The 25,629-nt window shown below is 56.9% G+C and overlaps 1 protein-coding gene across 4 annotated transcripts; it reads right to left on the bottom strand.

Annotated features, from left to right (window-relative positions):
- Positions 1–345: 345 nt before the first annotated feature.
- ARSG (arylsulfatase G) lies at positions 346–19,653 on the bottom strand. Of its 4 annotated transcripts, none has more exons than XM_083874691.1 (12): positions 18,918–19,653; positions 18,172–18,359; positions 17,346–17,393; positions 17,156–17,267; positions 16,772–16,912; positions 14,149–14,339; positions 13,372–13,452; positions 13,153–13,215; positions 9,638–9,746; positions 5,239–5,359; positions 1,118–1,208; positions 346–833 (listed from the first exon to the last, which is right to left on the bottom strand). In XM_083874691.1, the coding sequence occupies exons 1-12, from the start codon at positions 19,118–19,120 to the stop codon at positions 496–498; spliced, it is 1,686 nt and encodes a 561-aa protein (XP_083730817.1). In that variant the 5' UTR covers positions 19,121–19,653; the 3' UTR covers positions 346–495. The 4 variants fall into 4 exon arrangements, with proteins under 4 accessions (XP_083730817.1, XP_083730818.1, XP_083730819.1 ...); XM_083874692.1 differs by having other exon boundaries at positions 16,772–16,909; XM_083874693.1 differs by lacking the exon at positions 13,153–13,215.
- Positions 19,654–25,629: the final 5,976 nt, after the last annotated feature.

Here is a 25,629-nt window from a genome sequence, read left to right as displayed (position 1 = left end):
CTTGTCATGACCCTGCTAATGAACCTCAGCAGGCAGCTGCTGGGCCAGGTGCTCCATTCTCAGGGCACTCCCCTCGTGCCAGGCAGGAGTTTTCTCTCTGCAGCCACCAAATTTCAGGATCTGTGCAGCAGAAGGGCTGATTGCCCCGGGGCTGTGAGCACCATCCTCCCCTGCCTTATGCTCCCGCCAGCTGCTCCTCTAAGGTTTCTTTTTAGGGGAAAACCAAGCAAATTTCCCAGAGGTATCCCCTCCCAAGGCAGCTCTCTCAGAAGGTAGTTTTAATCCAAGAGCTGTCTCTTTCCCAGATAAAGAGCCCTACAAAAAGCCTTCCACATGCCCAGGGTCCAAAGGGGACCCCCTGCGTGCTCACCCAACTCACCTCCCTCTTCCCAGCACGGAGCAAAGGGAACCACAGCCTCCCTCCCTCTCCATGGCCACCTCCAGCAGTTCACAGACACCACACTTGGGAAAGCAGCAGCCTGAGCAATTATTTGCTTAAAGACAAAGCCGTGGTGTTCTCTTTTCCACGTGGGGATCCCATGAGGATCCCAGAGCTCCCTGAGCCCCATGGCACCGGCAGCCCACGTGCTGCATGTTGCAGCAGGGAATTGCAGCTGGATCCTGGGAATAATCTGCAACTGAGACATTGTCTGCTGCAATGTCCTGCAGAGCTTGGGCATAAGCCTTGCTGATGGCAGGCAGCACTGCCTGGTACTCCCTGGATGCCACATCCAGAGGCTCCTGCTCCTGGAGGTCACGGTCCAGGTTGAAGATGAGGGGTGGTTGGTGCTGCTCCGCCGGCCCAGTGCTGCCATCACAGGCCAGGGCCCCTCCTAGGGAGGAAATGAGAGAAAAATCCCAGAGTCACAGAGGTCCAGGGATCACCTCTGTACCCCTAACCCAGCCAGGATGGCCCATTCCCACCCCAGCTCTTATTCCAAGAGCATTTCTGAGACCAACCCCAGGCTGCAGCACCATCCTGCAGACACAGGTCGGCACATCCTTGGGTTGCTCTTGGTTGAATTAAACTGAGTTGGTTTTCAGCTGCATCTGCAGGAATCTAAGAATTCCAGAAGGCTCTTCCCAGGCTTCATAGCCTCTGGCAGGGCCACAGTACCTGTGGTGTAGAAGGCCTTGTACTGAGCCAGCCTCAGCGCCTCGATCTCGCCGACCTTCCCGGCTGCGCCACTGTTGGGGTGGAGCAGAACCTGCAGGAAGGACAGAATGATTCCTGTCAGTCCATGGCAGGGAAAACCTGCTCCATGAAATCCACTCCCTCTCCAAATGAGCCTCATCCCACCCCTGAACACATTCACAGGCATCATTCAGGCCCTGAACTCTGAGCTGTGACTACTGAAGGGTGGGATGATGGCAAAAGGGCTCCAGGAAACACCAACATCTCCCTTGGACTTTCCTGCCTTGCAGGACCCTCTGAATTTACCTCCCAGTTCTATGGCAAGAAAGGGATCACAAAGGCTCTGGGGCTTTCAGCAGAGCAGGGCAGATGATCATAAAATCACAGAATGGTTTGGGTTGGAAAGGGCCTCAAAGACCATCCAGTCCAACCCCCTGGGCAGGGACACTTTCACTATCCCAGGTTGCTCCAAGTTCCAACCTGGCCTTGGACACTTCCAGGGATGGGGCAGCCACAGCTTTTTGGGATAACCTGTGTCAGGGCCTCCCCACCCTTAAAACTAAGAATTTCTTCCCAACATCCAACCTCATCTTCCATCTTTTACTCTAAAACCATTCCCCCTTGTGCTATCACTAAATGCCTGTGTCATATTTGGGAGCCGGGGTGGTCTCAGGTGCTCTATGTCACCCAGCACCTCCCTGGGTGCTCACAGCCCAGCCAGCAGTGGGGACATCCAAGGGAGCCGAGCCCCAGCCTGGAGCCAGCAGGCAGCCACGAGCTGAGGGTGAGCTCATACGAGGCAGAGGGGAAGGTGAGGTGCTGGAACATCACTCCCACATCCCTCCCGTCCGTCTGACTCACCCCGCTGTGCGAGGGCTCCCTTCCCTGACAACAGCCAGGGAACGGGGTGAGCAGCAAGGCAAGGAGGGAAGGGTGGGTCGAATCTCTCTCCCTTTTGGTATTTAGGACACTTGATCCACACAGGATGGCTGCTCTGGCACTGGGGAGTGAGGAGACAAGTGAGCTGGAGGCTCCAGCGGCTCCTCTCTCCGATAACATCTGCCGCGGAGCCAATGCCTTCACTGAGGCATGAGTCACTTGAGGTTTCCTCCCTGGGATTTGAGTTTAAAAGTGATTCAAGAAATTTCCACTGTGCTAAAAAATTAGAAACATCTGCTGGAGTTGTAGGCAGCTGCAGTGCCAAGTTTAGTAACAGCACTCACAGCTGATGAGAGCAGCAGTGCCTGAGCAGGTGCCCGGCACCGAGCCCTGCCCCTCGGGGAGCATTCCAGGCACCCTGGGCACCCCCAAATGTCCATCCCAGTCTGCCTGGCACAGGGAATTCCACACACCCTGAGATGTCTATCCCATGTTGTCCAGAATGGAGCACCAATGGGCAACCCAAGATGTCCATCCCACTCTGCCTGGCACAGGGAATTCCAGGCACCCTGAGCACCCCAAGATGTCCATCCCACTCTGCCTGGCACAGGGAATTCCTGGCACCCCAAGATGTCCATCCCACACTGCCTGGCAGAGCATTCCAGGGATCCCAGGCACCCCGAGATGTCCATCCCACTCTGCCTGGTCTGGATGTATCCACTGTCTCATGGGACTGGTTGGAACCTCATCCAAGAAATGATTCAGGATTCAGAGTAGGGGGTGATTTCCAAATGCTCTCACTTTCTTTTATTGCCCTCTGTTGTAAGGTAAATTATTTGTTAAAAAATCACCTCTTGGGATTTGGTTGGATGTTTATGTTTTTGGAGAAAAACAAGAAGGGTGTAAAGTGGAAGAGGTGGTGCAGTGTGAGCCTGGTGCAAGGAGGGAGCTCTGCTGCAGAGTGCCCTTCTGCTGACACTCCTCAGGCAGGATAAAAGAGCTCCAAAGCAGGAATCAGCAAATATTCAAGGCCCTGTGAAGCCAAGGGACCAGGAACTGAACCAATTCATCTGTCTCCAGCCTTAAAGCTTTGCCTACACCTTTAACAGCACAGCTGGGATGCTGCCAAGGGCACTCAAATCTCCCTTCCCACCAACAACCACGTTCCTAAACCTCTTAAAACCCCACACTTAGAAAATCTGTTATAATTTACTGCATAATTAAGGAGCTTGTTTTGATTGAAGAAACATTCCCAGATCTGGAACTCTTCCATTACTCCATGGCTATTATTTTAATAAATAAAAAATAAAGAAGGAGCGTGGAGGGGAAAGCCTTTTCTCCCCTGAAAATTCATTGCTTGAACTTGGTGCTCCGAGCTATTGACATGCAGCTGATGGACAGAGGGATTTACTGCCCCTGGGGCTCCCTGGAGGATGTGGTTTATTTTTCCTGCCAACAGCCCTCGTTCTCAGCAGGACCTTGGTGTCACCCCAGCCCCTTTCCTGGCCGTGCCAGTGCCCAGCACAGGCTGGGACACTGGGACAGTGTCACCCGGGCAGCCCACACTGGGAGCTCCAGCCACCCCAATTAGGAAAGTGTGGAAATTGGGCATTGGAGTGAGAGAAGGAGCTGCTTTCAGGAGGATTTGTGTCAAGGGAAACCCTGCACGGGGGTCACTGCCGGCCACCCACAGGCCAGGGCTGAGAGGAGAGGAGGCAGGAGGGGAGGGAGAGGGGACAGGGCTGCTCCCCATCACCCCAGGGGTTGTGGGGTCACCCCACCCATGGCAGTGCCATCCCATCCCACACAGGAATGGCTGCACCCTGACACCCAGCAAACCACTGCTCCCACCAAAACACCATTCCCAAAAAATCACTGCTCCCAGGAAAGCCTCATTCCCAGCAAACCATCACTCCCAGCAAGTCATTGCTGCCTGCAAACTATCATTCCCAAAAAGCCATTGCTCCCAGGAAAACCTCATTCCCAGCAAACCATCATTCCCAAAAAACCATTGCCACCAGCAAACCATCAGTCCCAAAAAGCCATTGCTCCCAGGAAAACCATCATTCCCAATAAACAATTGCTCCCAGCAAACCACTGCTCTCAGGAAAACCATCAGTCCCAATAAACCATTGCTCCCAGGAAAGTCATCATTCCCAGGAAAACCATCATTCCCAGGAAAACCATCATTCCCAATAAACTATTGCTCCCAGGAAAACTATCATTCCCAGGAAAACCATCATTCCCAGCAAACCATTGCTCCCAGCAGCCCCCCAGTGCCCTGCTCCCAGCACTGCCCATGCAAAGCAGGGTTAATCCCAAGGAGCAGAGCAGAGCCTTGGCCACATCCCATCCCCTTCCCTGCTCCATCTCCCAGTTCAGCAGAGGGTTCCATAAATACAAAGCAAATACCAAACCCCTGATGGACACCGAGAGCAAATCCAAGATCCCGCTGGGAGCTGGCTCATGGTGCTTGCAGGAGGGTGAACTTTAAAAGCAAAATCAGGATTTATCCATGAGACTGCTATTAAAGCCACTTTTCACTTTTCCTTTTTTTTTTTTTTTTTTTTTTTTTTTTTTTTTTTTTTTTTGGTTGCTGTTGTTGGTTCTGCAAAAATTTTGTGCAACTCTGAGACAAATGTGTGGCCATCCTGCTTGTCCTGCAAAGTGTGTTTTGTTTTTGGGGGTGAAAGGAGCTGCCAGCTTGGACTGAGCTGTGGGATATGGGGTGGGCTGTCCCCATGGAATGTTGTCACCCTGGAGCTGGGAGAAGGAGGGGTGTGTTATGTTTTGATCTGGTGTGATAAATAAATGGGTAAAAGCAGGTTTGAACCCCTGGGAGCTGCCCTTCCCCACACTGCCGTAGCTTTTGGGATCAGAAAGGTGCTGTGCTGGGCACTGCAGGCTGCCACAAGCCTGAGCATCCCCGGGCTGGTGCCCCTGGGATCACAAACAGGAAGGTGCCAAGCTGCAGGCACAGGCATTTCCACCTCTGATCCCAGATTTGTGAACGAAGCACAAAACAATCTTCATTGTTTTTTCATCCAAAGTCCTTTTACCCTAAAATCCCAAGCCCAGCCTGGTACAGCACATCTCCAGTTGTCCTCCTCCTCCAGGCCAGGGGCTGACACATCCCCAGTCTGAGCCTTTTTCCACCCCCACTCACCTGTTTTAGGAGAGGGGTATCAGGAGAGAGGGTCACAGGGGTGGCGGCTCTGCCTTACCTTGTGTCCCACATCTGACCAGCCAAAGAGGACTGGGGACACATCCAGGCCATCAAAGCTCCTGTTCGGGGGCAGAGCTGCCCCAGCCAAGGCCACCAGCGTGGGGAAGATGTCCAGGACACTGGGAAAGAGGGAACAGTCATCAGAGCAAGGAGTGAGGATCTCTGGAGGGTCTCCCCAACCTCACCTGCGCCCCACATCTCTCACAAGAGAGCTCCCAACAGCTGGAAAGGCTGAACCCAGCTCTGGCCCTGGTGAGCCCTGGCTTCACACCCCTCCCACCCCCAGCCAGCTGCTCAAATTCAGTCAGGATGTGCCTCTCCCTGGGGCAGGGGCACGGGGGGAGCAGGGCAGCCCCTCCTGAACCCCCTGGACAGGAAGGCAGCAGGTCAGTCACCTCTGCAGACAGTGTCAGCACAGGGGTGTGAGCACAGCCCAGTGCCAGCAGCTCCCTGCCAGGAGGGTGGCTGTTTCAGGGCACAGCACAAGCTGCCAGGATGCAACAGGAGAACCCTGCCAGCCTCTCCAGTGCCAGCCCCAGCCTGTGCACGGCCTCAGAGCACCTGGGACTCACCTCAGTCCTTCCCAGAGCAGGGACACAGGGAAGGGACAGGTGACCCAAAGTGCCTCTGGCTCCCTGGGGAGGCAGAGAGGGACAGTCCCTGCTCTGTCACTGCTGCCTGTGACCCTGACTGTCCCCACCTGGCACCTCCCTGTGGTGTGAAGGAGCTGCAGATGGGGTGGGATGGGGATCACCCAGCCCTGCTCCCAGCCCTGCACAGCCTGGGTACAGCCTCCCCCTCTTCCAGGTGTCCCAGAGGGGTCCAGACTCAACTCCAGTGGAATGGGAACGTCCTGCTCAAAGCCCTCATGTCCAATCCTCACCCTCCACATCCTGTGGGGCACAAGTGCAGCATCCCTCCCTGGCAGATATGACCCCACACCTCTAAAAGGAACATACCAGGATGGCCCAGGGGACAGTGGGACATCAGTGGCCAAGTGACACATCACAGCACTGCCCCTGGGACAGGAGCTGACAGGTGACATTGCTGAGAGGACTCACCCCACACCCCTCTGGTACAAAACCCCCATGCCAGCAGCTCAGAGGGCTTGGCTGAGGCCAGAAAATAGGTACAGGAGGCAAAAGCACCAGGAATTGAGGTCACCAGGGTGCTGCCATGGTCCTGCCACTGTGACCTTGTCACCGTGGTTGTGCCACCACCATGATCCTGTCCGTGCCTGTCTCCTGCCTGCAGTGTGGTGGCAGCTGCTTGAGCAGAGAGAGGAAAAAGCCCTGGGCTTAACAGTCCTTGGTTCTCCCACTGAACGAGTTTTAATTCAGCTGCTAAGAGACAGAGAGAACAAATAAGAACAAACACTGCTGTGAGCACTCACCGGGACAGCCCCATGGCCAGCCCGGCAGGGAGGCACCCAAAAAACATCCTGGCTTTCCACTGCAAGCCCTGCAGGCACCTTCCTGAGGCACAGCAGGTTCTCCCAAAACAGCAGCTCACCTGGGCAGCCTGGCCCTGGTCCCATGGGTGCCCAGCACCCCCAAGATCCAGCTCCCATCTCAAGGCATGTGGATGCTCCTGACCCAGTGGATGGGACCTTTGGAAAGTAACACTGGGCTGGGAGAACAACATCATTGAGGGCAGAGGTGGAGGAAGATTTCCCCAGCTATGGGCAGGTGTAACCCATGGAAAAAGGCATGAGAAACAGGATTTTGGTCCAAGTTGGCATCAAAGCAAAGGTTCTACCAGTGGGCACATCCTGGCATCTGTGCTTGAGGGAAAGAGAAAACCACACTGCCAACTCCTGCCCTGGCCAAGAGACTCTGAACACATAAAGCCACTCCAGCATCCTGCTGCCACCTGAACACCGAGGGAAAAGGGCAGTGCCCAGGGACAGCAGCTCCCTGCCTGTGGGACAATGGGCACCCTGACCCCTGTGCAGGACGTGGTGGCAGCACTGCCCTGCCGTGGTGCTGATCATCCCAGCACCGTGTGGCACAGAGCACTGCCCTGCCTGGCCATGGCAGGGTGCAGGAGCTGCAGCAGCTCTCCCCACACCCCACAGCTCGGCCAGCCTGCCCAGCCCCACACTGCCAGCACAGCCAGGATGGTGCAATCTCCTCCTTCACCACCCTCCTGACCTACTTCTTCCATGCCCTACTTCGGGTTGGGGCAGGGAAGGGCAGAAGCACAGTGGGTGGCTCTGACAATTAAACATAATTAAGAAAAGCAGACAAGGCAGTTTTGTGCAGAGCCCAGCGTGCAGGTGCTGGTCTCTGAGGAGGCATCAGCGTTTCTGTGCTGGCTCCAGCCCCGGGGCACGCTCACCCTCCCTCACCCCTGCACTCCCTGGACAGGCAGGACACGGGGCCACGAGGTCCTGAGCAGTTCCAGCAGCCCCAGGCAGGTGTTTCCATAAGCCCAGGGGAAGAGGAGATCCCTGCAGATGGATCAGGCCTTCCCCTGCCCAGCCCTGGCTCTTCCTGGTGATCCCACCAGGCCCAGGGCTCCTGGTCTCTCCTGCACACACATCTCACTCCCTCCCCAGCCTCTCCTGCACACACATCTCACTCCCTCCCCGGCCTCTCCTGCACACACATCTCACTCCCTCCCCGGCCTCTCCTGCACACACATCTCACTCCCTCCCCGGCCTCTCCTGCACACACATCTCACTCCCTCCCCGGCCTCTCCTGCACACACATCTCACTCCCTCCCCGGCCTCTCCTGCACACACATCTCACTCCCTCCCCGGCCTCTCCTGCACACACATCTCACTCCCTCCCCGGCCTCTCCTGCACACACATTTCACTCCCTCCCCGGCCTCTCCTGCACACACATCTCACTCCCTCCCCAGCCTCTCCTGCACACACATCTCACTCCCTCCCCGGCCTCTCGGGCTTCCCCATCAGCTGGGGGGATTTCAATGTCCCTGCTGCATGTGCTCATCTTTGGGGGCTGTCCCCGAGGGTGAGAAAAGCCACCTGTCTGTCCTGTGAGCACCTCCATGTCCCTCTGTGTCCCTCCACATCCCCTGTCCCACCTCAGGCCACGGCTGGGACCACAGTTGTGACACTTTCCTGAGCACGACCCATTGCTCAGGCCCCCCAGGCTGGCTCTGTGCTGCCTCCCAAAGAGGGGGTGCCCCTTCCTGACCCCAGACCATCACCCTGCACCCCTGGGCATGGCCAGGCTCAGCTGTGGGGGACACCAGCTGCACTGTCACTCCTGGGGAGCTACAGAGCCACTTTCCAAGCACCTGGAGTGCTGTTTGTGCCTCTGATAGATTTCTAGATTTGCAGCTGTCCAACCTGCCAGACTGGAGCTGGGAAATGCAGGAGATAAGGTCTTGGAGGAGATAATCAGAATTCCTGGGCTTGGAGGCAGGGACAGGGGGATGGGATGGGCACTGACCCTGCCCAGGCTGCCCCAGCTGCCCGAGTGTGCAGGGGCTGGCAGCTCTGCCCCAGGGAGGACAAGGATTTGGAGGTGAACCCATGGGGTGCTACGTGCTCCCCATCCTCTCCACCAGACACCACTGACTCAGCTTTTGGCTCACACCTTCCCTTTGCCTGCAAAAATCCAGCTCCCAGAGCTGCCCTGGGGCCGTGGAACGAGTGAGTGTCTCCAGCTTATCTCACGGCCCTTAGAAACACCCAACATTCCCCCAGGGTTCCACCAGTCAGGACCTGCTCCCAGCAGCTGGGACATTCTTTCCCAACACCCAGCAACCTCCCAGTACTCTGGATGAAAGGGGACAGGGCACCCCAATGCCCAGAGAGCCCCAAACCCCTCCAGCACCGTGGGGATCCATCAGGGATGAACAGGGATGTTCCCCCCAGGCTGTGCCCCACATCTGCTGTAAGGAGAGGCGCAGGTTCCACATGAAGGGCTGCAAGTGCTGCAGGGGAGAGGGACAATACAGCCCCTCCCCAGGCAGGAGGAGAGGAGCAGAGGCGCGGGGGCAGCGGCTCTTTGCCCTTCGCTGCCTGGCCGCATCCTGCAGGGATGGCCCGTCCCTCCCCACAACCGCACCCTCCTCCACATAAAGCCATTCACAGACCGCAGAGCCTGAGCCTGCTCCTTTGGTGGGGAGAGAGGACATCGTCATCTTTTAATTACCGGGAGGCCCTTGGCCGCGGCGGCCGGGAGCGCTCGGAGCCCGGTGGCTGCGAGCCCCAGCCTTCCACTCCAGCCGCACAAAAAGCCCTTTCAGCTCCTCTCAGCTCAAGCATTAAAGTCTCGGGAGAGGACAAAAGTGCAGCCTGGCACAAGGCGGGGAATAAGCAGCGCAGGGAGCTGCTGTTGCCAAAATCCAGGTGATGACCTGGTGGGGATATGGGGGTTGGTTCCAAATGGGGCCACCCCGTTCCTCGAGGGGCTCTTACCTGAGCAGGGCACGGCTCGTCCTCCTGGCAGGGACACGGCCAGGCCAGTACACCAGGGCTGGCACCCTGTGCCCTCCTTCCCAGGTCGTTTGCTTCGCTGAGCTCCCACCTGCAGGAGAACAGGTCAGTGCTCAGCATCCTGCTGGTGCTGGAAAAGCTCCCGAGCCCGGAGCTTCCCTGGGAAAGGAACTGGTCAGAGGCAGAGATGGTGTAAATTACCCCAAGGGAGGATGGTTTCACTGGGCCAGGGAAGGGAGAGGAACTACAGGAGTTTTTCAAAGGGAAAAGGAAAAGAAAGGAGTCTCAGCTGCTGGGCACTGGTTTGTGTTTCTCTGCTGCAGTGAGTGATGAGAAATGCAGCAGCTGCCAGAGCCATTGCATTTCCATCCACTTTTGATGCCAGGTAAGAGAATGGAGCAGGCAGGAAATGTAGGAATTTATTCCAGGGGCTTCTGTCCTCTGCAGGGCTTAGCCCCCCCTCTGCCTGCTGGAAACCTGCCTCATTAAAAACACCATCCTGCTAATAACCCTCCTGCCAGTTAATGAACCTGATCCATCCATCCCTGACAGCACCCAAAGCATGCCTGCTCTGCCCTTGGATTTGAGATGCACAGGGAAGCTGCCCAGTCCCTCCAGCACCTGGAGTGCTGAGCACCAAAACTGGGGTGCTGAGCACCAAAACTGGGGTGCTGAGCCCCGAAATGGGAGCACCAGGCATGAAAAGGGCTGGAAGAGTGTTGGAGAGCCTCTGCCTTGGCTGCAGCCCAAAGGGCCCCAGGCAGCTGGAGGGGGAAGGGGCTGGGAATGGGGCAAAGAGAAAATCCCAACCCGATTCACCGAGCAAACTTCCCAGGAGCAGCTTTTGTGCCGCTGCCTTTCAGTGTGCACATGGCAACGGCACTCGCCCCGAGCCATTTCCTCCGGGCACGGCCAGCGGAGTCCCTGCACCGCCCCCAGCCCGGCCCGGCCTCCCCAGAGCACTGCCCCATGCCACCGGCCCAGCCGTGTCCCCAAACAATGCTGCCCTGCCCGCGGGGACACCAACGGCACAGGTGACACAAGGACTGGCCCAAAGAAAAGGTTTCTGACCCTGGTATGAACCGAGCACATCCCCAGTCTCTCTCATTCCCCACCCAAATTTTGGTGTTTTCCCCCTGCCCTCAGACACCCCAAGAAACCACAGCAATTACAGCAATTAATATCAATCCTCGTCTCTGCAAATATATATTAAAAAACTCATCCTCCTGGATGCATTTCCAGGGGTTTTCCATGCATGGTCAGGGGTCTCTGGAAGGACATCAGAGGGATATTTCCTGACCAAGCCACCCCAGCACCTCTGGCTGGTCAGGTCAGAGCAGCCCTGGCAATGAGGTCACATTAACACTTTGGGAAGTAAACAGGGCTGAAACACCCAAACCCAACCAGGGAATTTTCTCCGGAGTGGGGATGATGCAGCCCTGCTGCTGTGGGGACTTTCCAGGCTTTCCAGGAAAGCTGAACTCTGCATTCCCGTGGTGGGATGAAAACCTTGGTCCCACCACACACACAGCAGGTCCTCACACAGGGACACCAGGTCTGGAACTCCCCCAGCCCTGCCTCAAAACATGCCCAGCAGCACATCCCCAAAATGTTCCTCTCTCTCCCAGTTGCTGAACTCTTGACCCCGAGGTGGGAGATGAGTGTTTGGGGTGGGCTGGGGGCTGTGGGAAGCACAGAGAAAAGGGGCAGCACACACGGACATGCTGCTCTCTCCCAACTCCAGTGACCACCTGAAATCAGTGGAAAACATCCCTGGAATTTAGGGTTGGACCCTAAAACGAAAGATGCAGCTACAGGAAACTTATAGAAACATGGAGAAACCTATAGAAACATATAAAAACGTGTAGAAACATATAGGAACATACAGGACCATGTAGAAACATATAGAAACATTAGAAACATATAGAAACATGTAGAACCACATGGGAACATACAGGAACATGTACGAAGATGTAGAAACATATAGAAATATGTAGAAATATATAGGGACATGTAGGAAGATGTAGAAACATAGGTGTTAGAAACATATAGAAACCTGTTAGAAACATATAGAAACATATGAACATATAGAACACATAGGAACATAGGAACATATAGAACATGTAGGAACACGTAGGACCATCTAAACAAATAGAAACATATAGAGACATATAGAAACATATGGAAACACATGGAAATAAATAGAGCTGAGAGCAGTGTGTCTTCCCCTGCCCTCCCACTCCTCAGGGGCTTTTCCCTGGCAGGACCAATCCCTCCAGGCTGGAAAGGCCGAGCATCCTTCCCCCGAGCATCCTCCCTGAGCATCCCACCCGAGCATCCACCCCGAGCATCCCCCTCGAGCATCCCACCCGAGCATCCCCCCCTAGCATCCCACCCTGAACATCCCCCTCGAGCATCCACCCCGAGCATCCCACCCGAGCATCCCCCCCTAGCATCCCATCCAAGCATCCCCCCCTGAGCATCCCACCCTGAACATCCCCCTCGAGCATCCACCCCGAGCATCCCACCCTGAACATCCCCCCCGAGCGTCCCACCCGAGCATTCTCCCTGAGCATCCCCCCTGAGCATCCCACCCGAGCATCCCCCCAGAGCATCCCCCCCGAGCATCCCCCCCGAGCATCCCCCCTGAGCACCCCCCGAGCATCGCCCCCGAGCATCCCCCACTCGGGGCATCTCCGGGCGGTGCGGGCCGTGCCAGCCCAGCCGGCAGCAGCCCGGGCCGCCTCTCCAAACATCCGTGCCGCCACCAGCCGAGGGATTTCCGAAGTCACCCTCGCAGGCCAGTGTTTACAGCCAGCTCGGAGCGCTCTGCCAGCCCGACCTCCTCCTCCCCTGGCCTCCACCGCAGGCGGGCCCCGGGTGCTTTGCAGGGCAGCGAGGGGCTGGGAAAGGGGGCCGTGTTTTGCTCGCCCTGTTCCCGGCCGCCGCAGTTTCTGTACCATCTGCTGGGGCTTGTGACCGTGGGTTGCTCAAGAGCAACAACCCGGGGCCGTCAGCGGGGTTTGTTTACTAGAAAACTTAAGGTTAGGATTTCATCCCGGGGCCAGGAGGAGGAAGGGCTTTGGGAATGGGGACAGAGCCAGCGCAGTTTGCCCAGGGAAAGGTCAGGAAGTGGGGAAGGAAGCCCCTCAGTGCTGACCCCGGGCAGGGGGAGCCGGGCCTGGCACGTTAACACCGCGTAATACAAGCAGAAGTGGGAAACGCCTGACTCATGAATGTTTCTGGCTGCCCCGGCCGAATTAAACCCACCGAGCAGATGGCTTGGCTGGAAAAGGAGGAAAGAGTGAAAAAACAAAACGGGACAAAACAAAACAAAACAAAACAAAAAAACCAACAAAACGATGGAGAGAAAGAAAAGCAAAGTCCCGGGGTGCAGGGGGGTGGGGGGTGCTCTGCTCCAGGCAGGATGAGGCTGGGGGCTGTGAGACCCTGATGGGGCAGAGAGCAACATCCCATCTCCAAACCAGCAAACTCACCCCGAGCTCCGGGGCAATGGGGACCCCAGCCCACCCCCAGCAGCAGTTTTGGGGGATACTTGACTGTTTGAAAGAAAAAAAAGTATCTCTGGGGTGTGTTCAAGGCCAGGGCAGCAGCCAGGGGAGGGCTGGGGGTCCCCTCGATGGGCAGTGAAGGGCTTTGTGGAGCAGCCCCCACTGTGCCCCTGGGCACTGGGACCCCCCACACTGCCAGGTTACCTCTCTGCCTCTGCCAGGCACCCACGAATGGCCCCAGGCGTCCTGCCAGCTCACACTTCTGTGCCCAGGGGCCATTGTCACCTACAAGAGAAGGAAATATCCCCATGAGAGACACCAGGACCACAGGGGACACCTCCACAGCAGGCAAGGACAAGTGACCTTCCCATCCCTCTTTGCCAGCCCTGGGATGCCTCCCCACAGGAGCAAGAGCAGCTGGTTGATGGATTTTGTTTTTTAGCAGTTTGTTTGCAGGGGCTGAGTGCAGCCAGGTCAGGGCAGGGGGGGCACGGTGCCACCAGCTTGGGGTGTTAATGAGCGGCCGAGCGGTTCCTGTCATCAGGAGCGAGACATCCTCATTAGGGAGGCTGCTCAGCAACAGAGAGAGGATTTGGGCTTCTTAACTGCCGAGGATTTGTGGTTTAATTAGTCACAGCCCCACCAGTTCAGCCCCGCAGGCAGAGGGGGGTGGCAGGGTGGGCACCCGGCTGAGTGGGCACAGCAGCCTGGGACCCCCGTCCCCACTCTGGGACCACTCTCCATCCACAGAGCAATGGGAGCATCCAGGGCAGGGGACGTGGAGGGCAGGGGACATTAAAGGTAGAGGACATTGAAGGTTGGGGACATCAAGGGCAGGGGACATCAAGGGTGGAGAACATTGAAGGTAGGGGACACAGAGGGCAGGGACATTGAGGACAAGGGACACAGAGGACAAACACAGCTCCCGCTCCCGCCTCCAGGGGCAGTCCCAGTGTCACCCAGCCCGCTGTCCTGCTGTACCTGTGAACCAGAGCAGTGTGCTGCCCCTGCCCAGGCTGTCAGCGAGCTCCTTTATCCGCCCCACCAGCTCATCCATCTCGCCCAGGGAGGCTCCGTAGACGCCCCTGCCCGGGGCGGGGGGCACCGGGGGGATCAGAGGGACGTGCATATGGGCCAGGGCCAGGTACAGGAAGAAGGGACGTCCACTGTCACTGCACGGGGGACAGAGGGAGAGTGTTCAGCCTCCAGGAGCAGGAGGTCATTGGGGGTGGTGGCACTGCTGAGCCTGGGCACTCAAACCAGTGACCATTCCACCCCTGCCTCTGCTGCAGCTCCTTGGGGGAAGAACACCCCAGCTGCAAACCCTCCAGGCACCCCTCTCCTTACAGGGAGGACGTTTAGCTGAGCTGAGCCACTTCTCCCCTGCTCCTGCTTCAACCTCTCCCCATTGTCCCCCTGCTGTCAGCTGTCCCCCCTATTTGGGATGGATTTGCCCCTTCCTCCATCTCCAGCAGCCAAACACCTCCCTCTCCTCTCTCAGAGGACACGTTTTAGCCCTTTATCCCCCTCCCCAGCAAGTGCCCGGCCCCCACAGCCCCCTGGACAGGGCTGGGCAGTGGTGACAGCCCAGCTCGCACAGGGAGCTCTGCACGGCACATCCACCGCCGTGCGCTGCCCCGCCGCCTGCTCGCTCCTAAATCATCACAGGACACGTCCTGTTTGCTTGTTTACAGCTATATTTATCTGCTCCAACGAGGCCTGCTCTTCCTCAGGGACCTCGGAGGGGAAGGGTGGGATGGCCAGGGCGGGGAGGGGCCGGATCCCCGGGACGTGTCCCCGGCTCCCGCCCCCGGCTCCGGCCGCCCCATCGCTGCCTCCTGCGAGCGCTCGGGCCCTTCCAACGTGTGAGGTTCGGCACTTCCTTCCTCTGCCCGGCACCCACCTGGGGTGGAAAATGAGTAAACCCCGTCCTGCCCGGAGCTGCTGCATGCCCCCATGGCACTGGAGGCCCGTGAAGAGCTGTGTCCCCCTGGCACCCTGCCTGTCCCTGCAGGACTGGATCAGGACAGCTCATGTGCCCCTTGCAAACTGCACTGTGAGAGCTCTTCCCGTGGGATGCCAGAGCCCCTGGGGCAGGGAAAGCTGCTCCCCCTGGCTCTGATCCCACCCCAGCACCCGGATGGGCTGGTGGCTGTGATGCTCAGCTGAGCATCCCTCTGATCTGCCACACGGAATTGTCCTGAAGATCCAGCAAATGTTTAATCAATAACTGAAGACAGGAGTCCCTGACTTTTGCTCCCACTCTCCCTTGTGCTCGTGCAGTGCCACATCTCACTGTCACAAACCGCTGAACCTTGACTGGTTAAAAAAAACACTGGGATGGCAAATCCGGTGTTCCTTTGTTGCCCTGTAATGAGTGAGTCAGGCAGGGGAAAACTGGAATAAGCCATCAAAGAGAAGGGGAGAAAAGGTAGGCACCTGCTTAATCCTGTTCTCCATGAACGCAGATAACCCCAAAACACTGCTGGGAGTTTAAAGGTTTTTCCTATTAACCCGGAGCTTACACACTCGGTTTCACAGCCACAGAGCATCCTGGCAGCCCGGAGGGCTGGGGATTTGACAGGAGAAGGGGCTGCTGCTGCCCCACAGCCCAGAGCTTGGGTACCCTCAGCATCCCAAACGTGTCCAGGCCTCCCCACGGCCAATCCTCGGTACCCAAAGGGATAAACTACAGGTCTTGTGCAACAAAACAGCACCCAGCTTTATAAAGAGCAATTTCCCCGTGTGCTGCTCCCTGCCCAGCCTTTCATTCACCTCTGTCACACAAACCTCACCCCAGGGACCCGCCTTCCCTGGGCCTGCGTTATCCCGGGATGCAGGCAGGGGATGGGCTCAGACAGCCCTGCCCGGCAGCTCTTCCTCTCCTCGCTCTGCAGGGAGGCATTTTGCAAAGTCACAGCTCGTAATCCGCCAATAATGGGGATTAAAATTACACAACCCGTCAGCAGGGCTCGGGGGCGTCATCCGGAGGAGCCACTTCTCTCCTCGGGGACAAACACACCCGGGCACCTCCTGTGCTGTCAGCCTGGGGGAGGCAGATCCTGAAGCCCAGAGATCTGGGAATGCTTTATCCTCAAAAATGGATCCGATCTCACACACGGGGCGTGTTCAAACACCTCTGGGTGCTGTTCTGGTCCCACCCTGAGCACCACTCAGCGCCTGTTGACAGCCCCTGCCAGCACTTCACACCCATGGAGGCACCTCCACCACCCCACTGCCACCTCATCCACAGGGATGCAGGGATGGACAGAGCTTTGGCAGGGATGGACAGACCTTTGGCAGCCTTTCCTCCCTCCCATCCCCACTGGCCTTGACATCATGCACATTCCCCCCAGGAAGGAGGCACAGCCCCACTCAAAGGCTTTGACTTCCCCCAAAAATGATGGTTTTAAAAGCCACATAGCCCCTTTAGAGGACACCAGAAGAGCCTCAGTGCCTCCTCCAGCAGGACGGCAAGCCAAGGACACCCCAAATCTGAACCACACCAACATCCATCTCCCCTGGCATTGCACCAGGAGTCCTGCAGTGAGCCAGGAGCTCTCCTAGCTAAGGGGACACCCAGGGGACAGTGGGTGGCCCTCACCTGGCCCTCTGGATGAAGCGTGCTGCCTCCTCCACGTAGCGCCTGGCCAGGCTGCCGAGCTCCACGGGCTGCTGGACGATGGTGACGTTCTCCATGAGAGGCAGGGCAACCTCTGTGTAACAGTCCTTCCTGGCCACCCTGCTGGGAAGAGCCACCCCAGGCTTGTCACCAGAGCAGGCACAGAGCCTGGCTGCTCTCCTGGCCTCCAGAAAGCCGAGGGAGGGAGGACAGAGGGAGCTGTGACAATGTCCCCATGACACTGGGTGCTCCCTGCAGGGGGAAACTGGGTACACAGAGCACGAGGAGGGGTAACCAGAGCCAAGGGCAGCCCTCAGGGCTGGGGACACAGCTGCAAACACCCAGGGGAACCCCCATACCCTGTACCTGGCAGCAGTGCCGTGCTGTGGGCAGGGCGGGCAGGGCGGCAGGTTGTAGCCAGGGTTGTCCGTGCAGCCCATGTCGTTGCTGTAGGGGATCCCAAAGTAGAAGTCGAAGCCTGAGAGGCAAGTGAGGGGGTCAGCAGGGTCGAGGTGGCCACAGGGCCCCCCAGCTGTCCCCCTGGCACAGCCCTTACCACGGGAGGTGGGGTGATGGCGGCCGTGGTGTCCCAGGTGCCACTTGCCTGTGTGGAAGCCACAGAACATCATTTCAGAGGTGACACAGCTCTGACCACCAGCAGCCCTCACCCACGAGGTGCCTGCAGCGCTGGGGGCTTTAATCAAGCTACAAGAAAGGCTCCTTGTTTGTGCTGGCATTGATTCCAGAATGCCGTCTATTTTTGCAGAAAACCCAGAAAAAAATGCATAAGGTATCTCATGCCTGTGCAAAGAGCCTTAAAAGGCTCTTTCATGTGTTTGTGTTCTGAGCAGACGGCTCGCTAACCCCTCCCTAACAGGCAGCTTCATCCCCTGACCTCCAGCACGCACAGGCTCCCACCTAACACCCCAATCCAAGAGGGAGAACTGCAAAAACTGAGGGGGAATGGAAAAACAAAGGGATTTTCTGCCAGCACAACAGCAGGAGCTGCAGGTACAAAGGGCTTGTGCAGGCTGAGGGGACCCACAGTGACAGGAGGGTGCTCAAAGCCACCAGGCCAGCGGCACTGCCCGTGGTGAGGGATGCAGGATGGCAGAGCCACCGAGCACAGCCCTGTTTGCCAAGGCACACCCAGCACGTTCCTGGTGAGGTAAAGCAGTGAGAGATTAGCTGGAGAAGTCTGGAATTCCGGCAGCACCACTGAGAAGGAAGATCTTAAACTGGCGTTGCAAAATCCAAGGGGGATGTGTGAAATCTCTCACGCGTGACCCTTTAGGTTTTCCTTTCACCACCCAAGTACTTCCTCAGCATCTTTGTCACCCTCTGCCACCTCCCCGGCTGCTCCCTGGCACTCTGGGCATTACCTATAGCCCCCGTGGTGTAGCCAGCCTCCCTCAGCACCTCGGCCAGGGTGGTCTCGTTGAGGGGGAGGCCCCCGAGGGAGCTGATGGCGAAGTTGTGGGTGACCCCGTTGCGCAGCCCCAGGCGCCCCGTGAGCAGCGAGGCGCGGGACGGGGAACAGGTGGATGCAGCCGAGTGGAAATCCACGAACCTGCAACATGAAAAGAGCCTTCAACTCACAAGACCCCTTGTGCTCTGACACCCTCCCTGCTCCCCTGCACACTCCCCCTTCTGCTCTGGGGATGAGGGTGGGGAGTGGGAGGTGAAGGTTCCAGCAGGGATGGATGGACCTGCACCCTGTTGACAGCCCCTGCCAGCACTTCACACCCATGGAGGCACCTCCACCACCCCACTGCCACCTCACCCACAGGGATGCAGGGATGGACAGAGCTTTGGCAGGGATGGACAGACCTTTGGCAGCGTTTTCCTCCCTCCCATCCCCACTGGCCTTGACATCATGCACATTCGCCCCCAGAAGGAGGCACAGCCCCACTCAAGGGCTTTGACTTCCCTCAAAAACGATGGTTTTAAAAGCCACACAGCCCCTTTAGAGGACACCAGCCAGGCTCTGGCTGCCCTCCCCATGAACCCAAACCCACACCAATGAAATTCCTCCACCTGCCAGCCCCACAGGGCTGAATTCCCCTGTGCTGCAGGGCAGAGTATCCAGGGATGCCGGGTGAGGGCAGGGAAGGGGGACAGACATTACCTTGTTCCTTCGGCAGCCAACTGATCCAAATGCGGGGTCTCCTTTGTCTCTGCCCAGTTGGCGCCCAGATCTCCCCAGCCCACATCATCAGCCAGGATGACGATGAAGTTGGGCTGCCTGCTCACCACACGGGGAGCCCAGAGTCCCCCCAGCACCAGGGTGGGCACCAGCACTGCCCATGGGGACAGGGATGGGGTCTCCATGGTGCCACACGTCCCCTCCTGCCCGCGTTGCAGCACCGGCTGTGTTCCCCAAACTCCCTCTGCTGTGTCCCTGTGGATGCAGCTGAGCTTTGCTTTGCAGGGCCTCTGTCCCTTCCTCAGCTGGTCCTGCAGGGCCGGACGGGGGCTGGGGTCTGAGTTTGCTCCCTTGGCTGCCGACCGAGCTGCGACACCTCCTCCGCCTTTCACACCCAGGCACAGCCAATATTCCCGAAATCGGCGCCAGCAAAGGTGTTATTCTTAGAAGTCAAAAAACACCCTTTGAAGTCACTGTCGCCCTATTTATATCTTTCCTTCCTTCCTGGTAAATATCTAATTAGACACCAAACCGAAGCGGTATTTTCCCCTCCAGGAGCGGGTTCGATCCGCGGCGGAGGCAGCAGCTCCTCTCCCCTCACCACAGGGATGTTTGTGTCCAAAAATGGCTCCTTCCCTTGCAGGCTGAGCCCCTGGGCCTTTGGGTGGAGAAGAAAGTGCTGGGGCTCTGTCAGTCCATCCTGCACCTCGTTACATCATCCCCTGTGCAAGGGAAACAAAACAGTCAGGACGTGGGGAGTGCTCCTGCATCCCAGCCCAGGGCTGAACACCTTCTCCAGTGTGCCTTTGAAATTGCTCTGCTGCCTGCTTCACAATGGCTCAGCTGGAAAGGACTGGGAATATGGAGTGCCCTTCTCCTGCACCCACTGCTCAGGCTGGGATGGTTAGGGTTAGCGTTAGGGTTAGGGTTAGGGTTAGGGTTAGGGTTAGGGTTAGCGTTAGGGTTAGGGTTAGCGTTAGGGTTAGGGTTAGCGTTAGGGTTAGGGTTAGGGTTAGCGTTAGGGTTAGGGTTAGCGTTAGGGTTAGGGTTAGGGTTAGCGTTAGGGTTAGGGTTAGGGTTAGCGTTAGGGTTAGGGTTAGCGTTAGGGTTAGGGTTAACCCTGCCATCCCATGCTGCTGCCTCCCTGTGCTCCTGCCATCCCATTCTCCTGCCATCCTGTGCTCCCTCCTGCTTGCCAAGGGCTTTCTCCCGAGTGCTGCAAGGAGCACAGCCCCACGAGGGGGACACACAGGGCTCTGCCTTCATTTGTGACAACAGACGAGTGTTTGAAGCTCATTGTCTAAATTCAGTTCTGCCCCCAGTGCTGGCAGAGCAGGGAGCATAGCCAGAGGGAGCTGCCCCAGAGGTGAGGAGGCAGGAATCCATACAAGCCCAGAAGGCAAAAAACCCCAGGAATACCCAGGATTAAGCACATCCAGCTGCTCAGGGCAGGATTTGGCCTCCAGAGACGGAAAGGTTCAAGGACAATCCCTCTGATGGCAGGGATGGAGCCGTGGCAGAGCTCCACGGAGCAGATGGAGCTGTGGAATACGATGTCTTGGACACAAAGTTATGGCCAAAGGGGGATGAAGCTGCAGAAATCTGCCAAAATCCCGCTGGGTCCTGCACCAGGAGCTCTGCTCTGGCTGTGGGGATCTGTGCCTGAGTTGGGGATGGCCAGGACCCAGCTGTCCCCAGTTGGTACCAGCAACCTTGGAGCAGGAACAGGGCATGAGGGATGCAGCTCCCAAGGGATGTCCAAGCAGGACAACACCCATTAACACAGAGGGAGAGTGGAGAAGGCAATACTGGGAAACAAAAGAGGAGAACAGGACAGGAGCAGGCAGGAGAGGGAATACGATGAGCCCCATCTGTAGGCCAAGAGGTTTGCAGCTTGCAAAGTAAATTATTCCCAAGTTTTGCTGCTCACATCTTTAAAAGCTTTGGGCTGTCACTTGGATCAGCAGCTCCTGGGCTGTCAGCAGAGCATTGCAGTGATCAGAGATGTGGCTCCATTCATAATTCATAGCCCAGAGTGTTAATTTATGAAGCCTGGAGGCTCTCGGTACATCAGCTAATGGGGGTGGGATGTGGTGGGTGATGGGGCTGAGCTGTGGGAGGGGGCTCAGCCGTGGGAGAGGCTGCTCAGCCCTGCCCCAACAAAGCCCAGGAGCTCAGGTCCTGTTCTGCACCCTCCTGCATCCCCACAGCTCCAACAATCAGGATCAGGTCTCTGGACATGTTTGATGGCAGCTAAGTTGCCTTTACTTCCAAAACAACAATTCCTTTGCAATTTCCTTGGATTTCTTCATGGATGGGGACTTGAAAGGAGCAGCTTTGCTTGGGTCCAACACTCCCTGCTCAGGGGCTGGGCCAAGGACAGGAGAGAACTGAGCCACCAAATTCACAGTGGTCAGGGAGACCTCAACCCATCCCAGCCCCATCCCAGCCCCATCCCAGCCCCATCCCAGCCCCATCCCAGCCCCATCCCAGCCCCTTCCCAGTCCCAGCCACTTCCTAGTCCCCTGCCTGGGACTCTCCACAATGGAGCAGGATATCACCCTCTGCTAGAATTGGGGTTTAGGAAAAAATAAAGCACCAAAAGTTGAGCTGAGCACCTCAGGCAGGTGGTGTTCAGGTTTCTGGGAAGACACATCACCTAATCCTGCCCTCTGGCACCTCTGCTGGGATCCAGCACCTCCCAGCCCCTCCCAGGCTGAGCGTGGTCTCTGTGTCAAATCCCAGCCTCTCCAAACATCCTCCCAGCAGCACCATCCCAGACCCAGTCCTGCTCCTGGGGGCTGGCCCTGCACCCCACAGCGTGCCCCAGGGACCCCCCAGCTGCACCTGCAGCCACACAGAAAAACCCAGCACACCTCAAAGCAGCCGAACCCGCAAAGCTCTGTCCCTTCCATTTACCCTGGGGAGGGATGCCAGGATGACACAGCTAACAAAAACAACCCACACAATTTTCAAAGGACACTCTCTCCTCCCTAAATTACAGGGAAAGTCTTCAAGGGCTCAAATACATGCATTAGCATCAGACAAAACTTCTTGATCCCTGATGCTCGGAAGCTGTTTGAAGGCAAGGAACACAGCCCATGGAACATCCACATCCAGACCACATCCATGAGTGTGAGGCCATCCCTTGGCACCAACTCCACTGCTCTCTGAGCCCTCTCTGACCCTTTTCAGCTCAAATTCTGGGCTGGAGGAGGTGGGAGCCTCCCTGGGATAAACCCCAGCCCGTGTCCAGCACTGCACCAGGACCTGCAGCACCTCTGTTCCCCTCCAGCTTTGCTGCATCCAGACCCACCCAGAGCTGACTGAGCTGACTTTTAGCTATTCCTGCAAAAAATCGAAATGACTCAGGAGAGATTCCCCAGGCTGCCTGTGGCAGGAACATTGTGGCTCCTCGCCTCGTGCCAAGCAGGAAATACTGCACAGGTGGCTGGATGAGCTACCTGGGAGGAATCACTCCCAGCATCCAAGGGCTCTGGATAACCAGCATTGGCAGCGTGCTCCTCAGCTGGACAGGGCGCACCTGGGCGTCACAGCACGCACCTTGTACCAGGGGAGGACTGAACAAATAAATAACCTTGCCTTTTGCAAGCCAGGCAAGGCAGTTCACAGGAACCTGGAGAAGTCCAAACCAGATAAACCAGTTTGGAAAAGGCCCAGAAGCCTCTCCAAGCAGGATACCCCGCAGGCTGGCCCTGGTGTACAGGAGGGGAGATGCCTCTCTGGGATGCCACCGCTGGCAGTGCCACCACAGAGGGGTCACCCACACAGCACTGGCAGCATCTGTCGTGTATTTATTACACATTAACCAGAAAGTTTACAAATCTTGGGGCCAGCATGATCATTTTCACATTTTTCACATTCTTTCACATTTCACGCCTGCCTGGAGAGCAAAGCAGTGGCTGGAGCCCAGAAAAACCTGCCGCCCTTTGAAGCACACCCAGCTGTGCTGAGCTGTCCCCCTGCCAGCTCCCGGGGCTCACAACCCACCCGGGGTGTCCCAGCTCTGATCTCCAGCCCAAACCCACCCAGTGGCCCTGCTGAAAGTCCCAGGAGGGATTTCATCCCCATCCCAGCCACGAGGAGGAGGAAGAAAAGAGCACAGCAAAGGATGAGAAATTCAAACACGAGTGGGTACCTGCTGTTACCCAGGACCACTCCAGGAGCTCCCAGGGTCACCCCTTGTGCCAGCTGGGGTCAGGGAAACTGAGGCAGGCAAGCAGAAGTGATGGGTCAGGCTGTGCTGACCCCACAGCTGCTGAGTGATGTGGGATGGGGACATACCCCCATGGTGAGGCTCTTGGTGCTAACCCTGTTGGGGGATGTCCATCCACAGTCTGGAGGGGATGGATGGCAGGGCAGACAGGCTTTCGGGGTGCAGAAAAATAAATTTATGTTTTGTTGACAATTTAAGATTAAAGAGGTTTTGATCTGAGCCAAGAAGGGCAGCAGGTACCTGGTGAGGAGTCTGCCCGTGGGGCAGAGGGGCAGGAGCTCTGTCTGCCCTGTTGAGCCTCCCCAGTGCTGACATGTTTACCAGCAAAGCTCCATTCCCAGCACAGCCGCCTCTGACAATGCTCTGAACACAGTCAGGACTTTATTCCAGGAAAAAGGTTTTCTCCTGGAATAGTTTATACTAGCTCTCCTCGCAGAATAAGCAGCACCGACAAAAACATACTTCTGCAGATTTACCAGGATTTCTGCCAGCTCCTGGGACAGGAGAATGTTTTTCACCCATCTCACTGCTGGGTCTTTCAGAGAAAACATTTCACATGCCGAGCAGGGCTGGGCAAACCCCGGCAGAATAAATGAACTGGAAGTCCCTGAGCCATCCGGCGGCTCGGCGCAGGGGCCCGCGCTCCCCTGCTCTTCCCAGCCCGCCCTGTTTTCCAGCTCCAGCCTGATTTATGCCCACAGACAGGACAGGAGGCCTGCTCTGCTTCCCTGTGGATTACAGAGCCCTCAAACAAGCAGCCGTGCTGCCGGGGCTGCTGGAGTTGCCGGGATGATGAAGAGGCACGTCCCGGTGCGAGCTCTGCCAGGCACGGGATGGACCCACAATGGATGTGCCGGGGAAAAGGATCCCAGCCAAGCCAAGCAGCAGGGAAATCTCCCCAAAATGGGCAGACAATATGGGGGGGAAAAAGGGTTTTACAGTAGGGCTGGGAAGCTCTGGGTTGGAGAGACTGCACTTGTCCTATCCCTGTCCCCCCACAGGGCCCCCATTCCTCCCCAAAGCCTTATTGCTCTTGGAGAGCCCCAAGGAAAGGAATGGGAAGGTGAGGCAGAGACAGATGCAAAGCACTGACAAGAAATACCAAGGAGCAAATCGCAACTGGAGTTTTTTTCATGCCAAAGATATTTGCATTCTTATTTCTCCCCTGAAGGCACAAACCTCTTTTGTTGTCCCACAGCCACTTGCACTGTCGCTACCAGGCAGAATTTCAGCACAGGGAGGGTGAGCCATTCCCAGGGAAAAGGTTGTATAACGGGATATTGGCTCTGGGAGGCCAGAGAGGTGCCCACCCCTGAGCTGTAACCCTGAAAGGCAGAGCAGGGATAAAGGACAAGCACCTCAAAGGTTCCCTCAGAGGAAAGGGTTCTCCTGTGGGGCAGGGAGAGAGGAGCCTCTCAGGGCACACTCCCATGGCTGAGTACCCAGATTTCTGATGGAATTCTGATGGATTTCTAATGGAATTCTGATGAATTTCTAATGGAATTCTGATGGATTTCAAAAGGAATTCTGATGGATTTCAAAAGGATTTCAGCTCATTCAGAAGGAGATTGTGAGGAGTGAAGCTGCTGAAACCTCCCTGAGAGCACCAGCACTTGTTGGAGGCAGTGGCTGTTGGGCCAGCAGCAGCTTCCCCAAACTCTCTGAGCAAAAGCCACAATTTCCCTCATTTTGGGGAATGTGGAGAATTTAGCCCCAGCTACCTGCTGCCCTGGGCTGTGTTGTCCCACCAGCAACCCCACTGGGACAAAGGAAGGGAAAAGCAGCAGAAGGGACTCTGGCCAAACCAAACACAGCAGCCCTTGCAGTGCAGGAACATTTTAACCTGGGTGCTTTTTGCAGGGGTATGAACCAGGATCAGCAGGTTTCACATTAACCCAGCCCACACCGTGGTGGGGTCCTGGGCCAGCACAGGGGGCAGATCCCAGGTGAGGAGAGGTGTGGTCACCCACCCACTCTGACCATTCTGCCATTCCCTGCAGACAGAACTCACTGGCCCCAAAGTCACAAGGAATGGTGCAAGGCTCCAAATCCTCCTGGCAGGATCCATCTGTGCCCAGCACACTGACAACAGGAGCAGGATGCAGCAGCAGCAGAGAGCTGAGGCTGCCAGAGCTCCAAGAGAGTTTGGACAACACCTTCAAGGACAGTGTGGGATTTTTGGGTGTCTGTGCAGGGCCAGGGGTTGGACTCAATGATCCCTTCCAGCTCAGGACGTTCTGTGATTTTAGGATGACTGAACCTCTGCTCCCTCCCTTTCCGTCCCTGTAGGTGGTGAGTTGGTCTCTCCTGCTTTATTTGACTCACAAATCCCTATTTTTTAAGCTTCCTACATAAAGGACATGTTTTCCCTGAAAAATGCAACGAAGGGAGCTGGTTTTCCCTAGAAATCCGACCAATGGAAATGTTTTCCTCTTAAAATTCAACCAAGGGACATGT

The sequence above is a fragment of the Zosterops lateralis genome, assembly GCF_965231275.1.
Source record: "Zosterops lateralis genome assembly, chromosome: 18".
NCBI classification, from domain to species: Eukaryota; Metazoa; Chordata; class Aves; order Passeriformes; family Zosteropidae; genus Zosterops; species Zosterops lateralis.
The sequence above is the reverse complement of the archived record's forward strand: the minus strand, read 5'-3'. Positions and strand labels throughout refer to the sequence as shown.

What these genes read in the sequence shown, in the direction of transcription:
- ARSG (XM_083874691.1), bottom strand. Translation starts at nt 19,120, where the DNA reads ATGGAGACCCCATCCCTGTCCCCATGGGCAGTGCTGGTGCCCACCCTG. An exon ending in CAGCACGGCACTGCTGCCAG is followed by an intron (nt 16,913 to 17,155) that starts GTACAGGGTATG and finishes GGCTCTTCCCAG; the next exon opens with CAGGGTGGCCAGGAAGGACT. An exon ending in TGCCTGGCAGAGGCAGAGAG is followed by an intron (nt 13,216 to 13,371) that starts GTAACCTGGCAG and finishes TCTTTCAAACAG; the next exon opens with TCAAGTATCCCCCAAAACTG.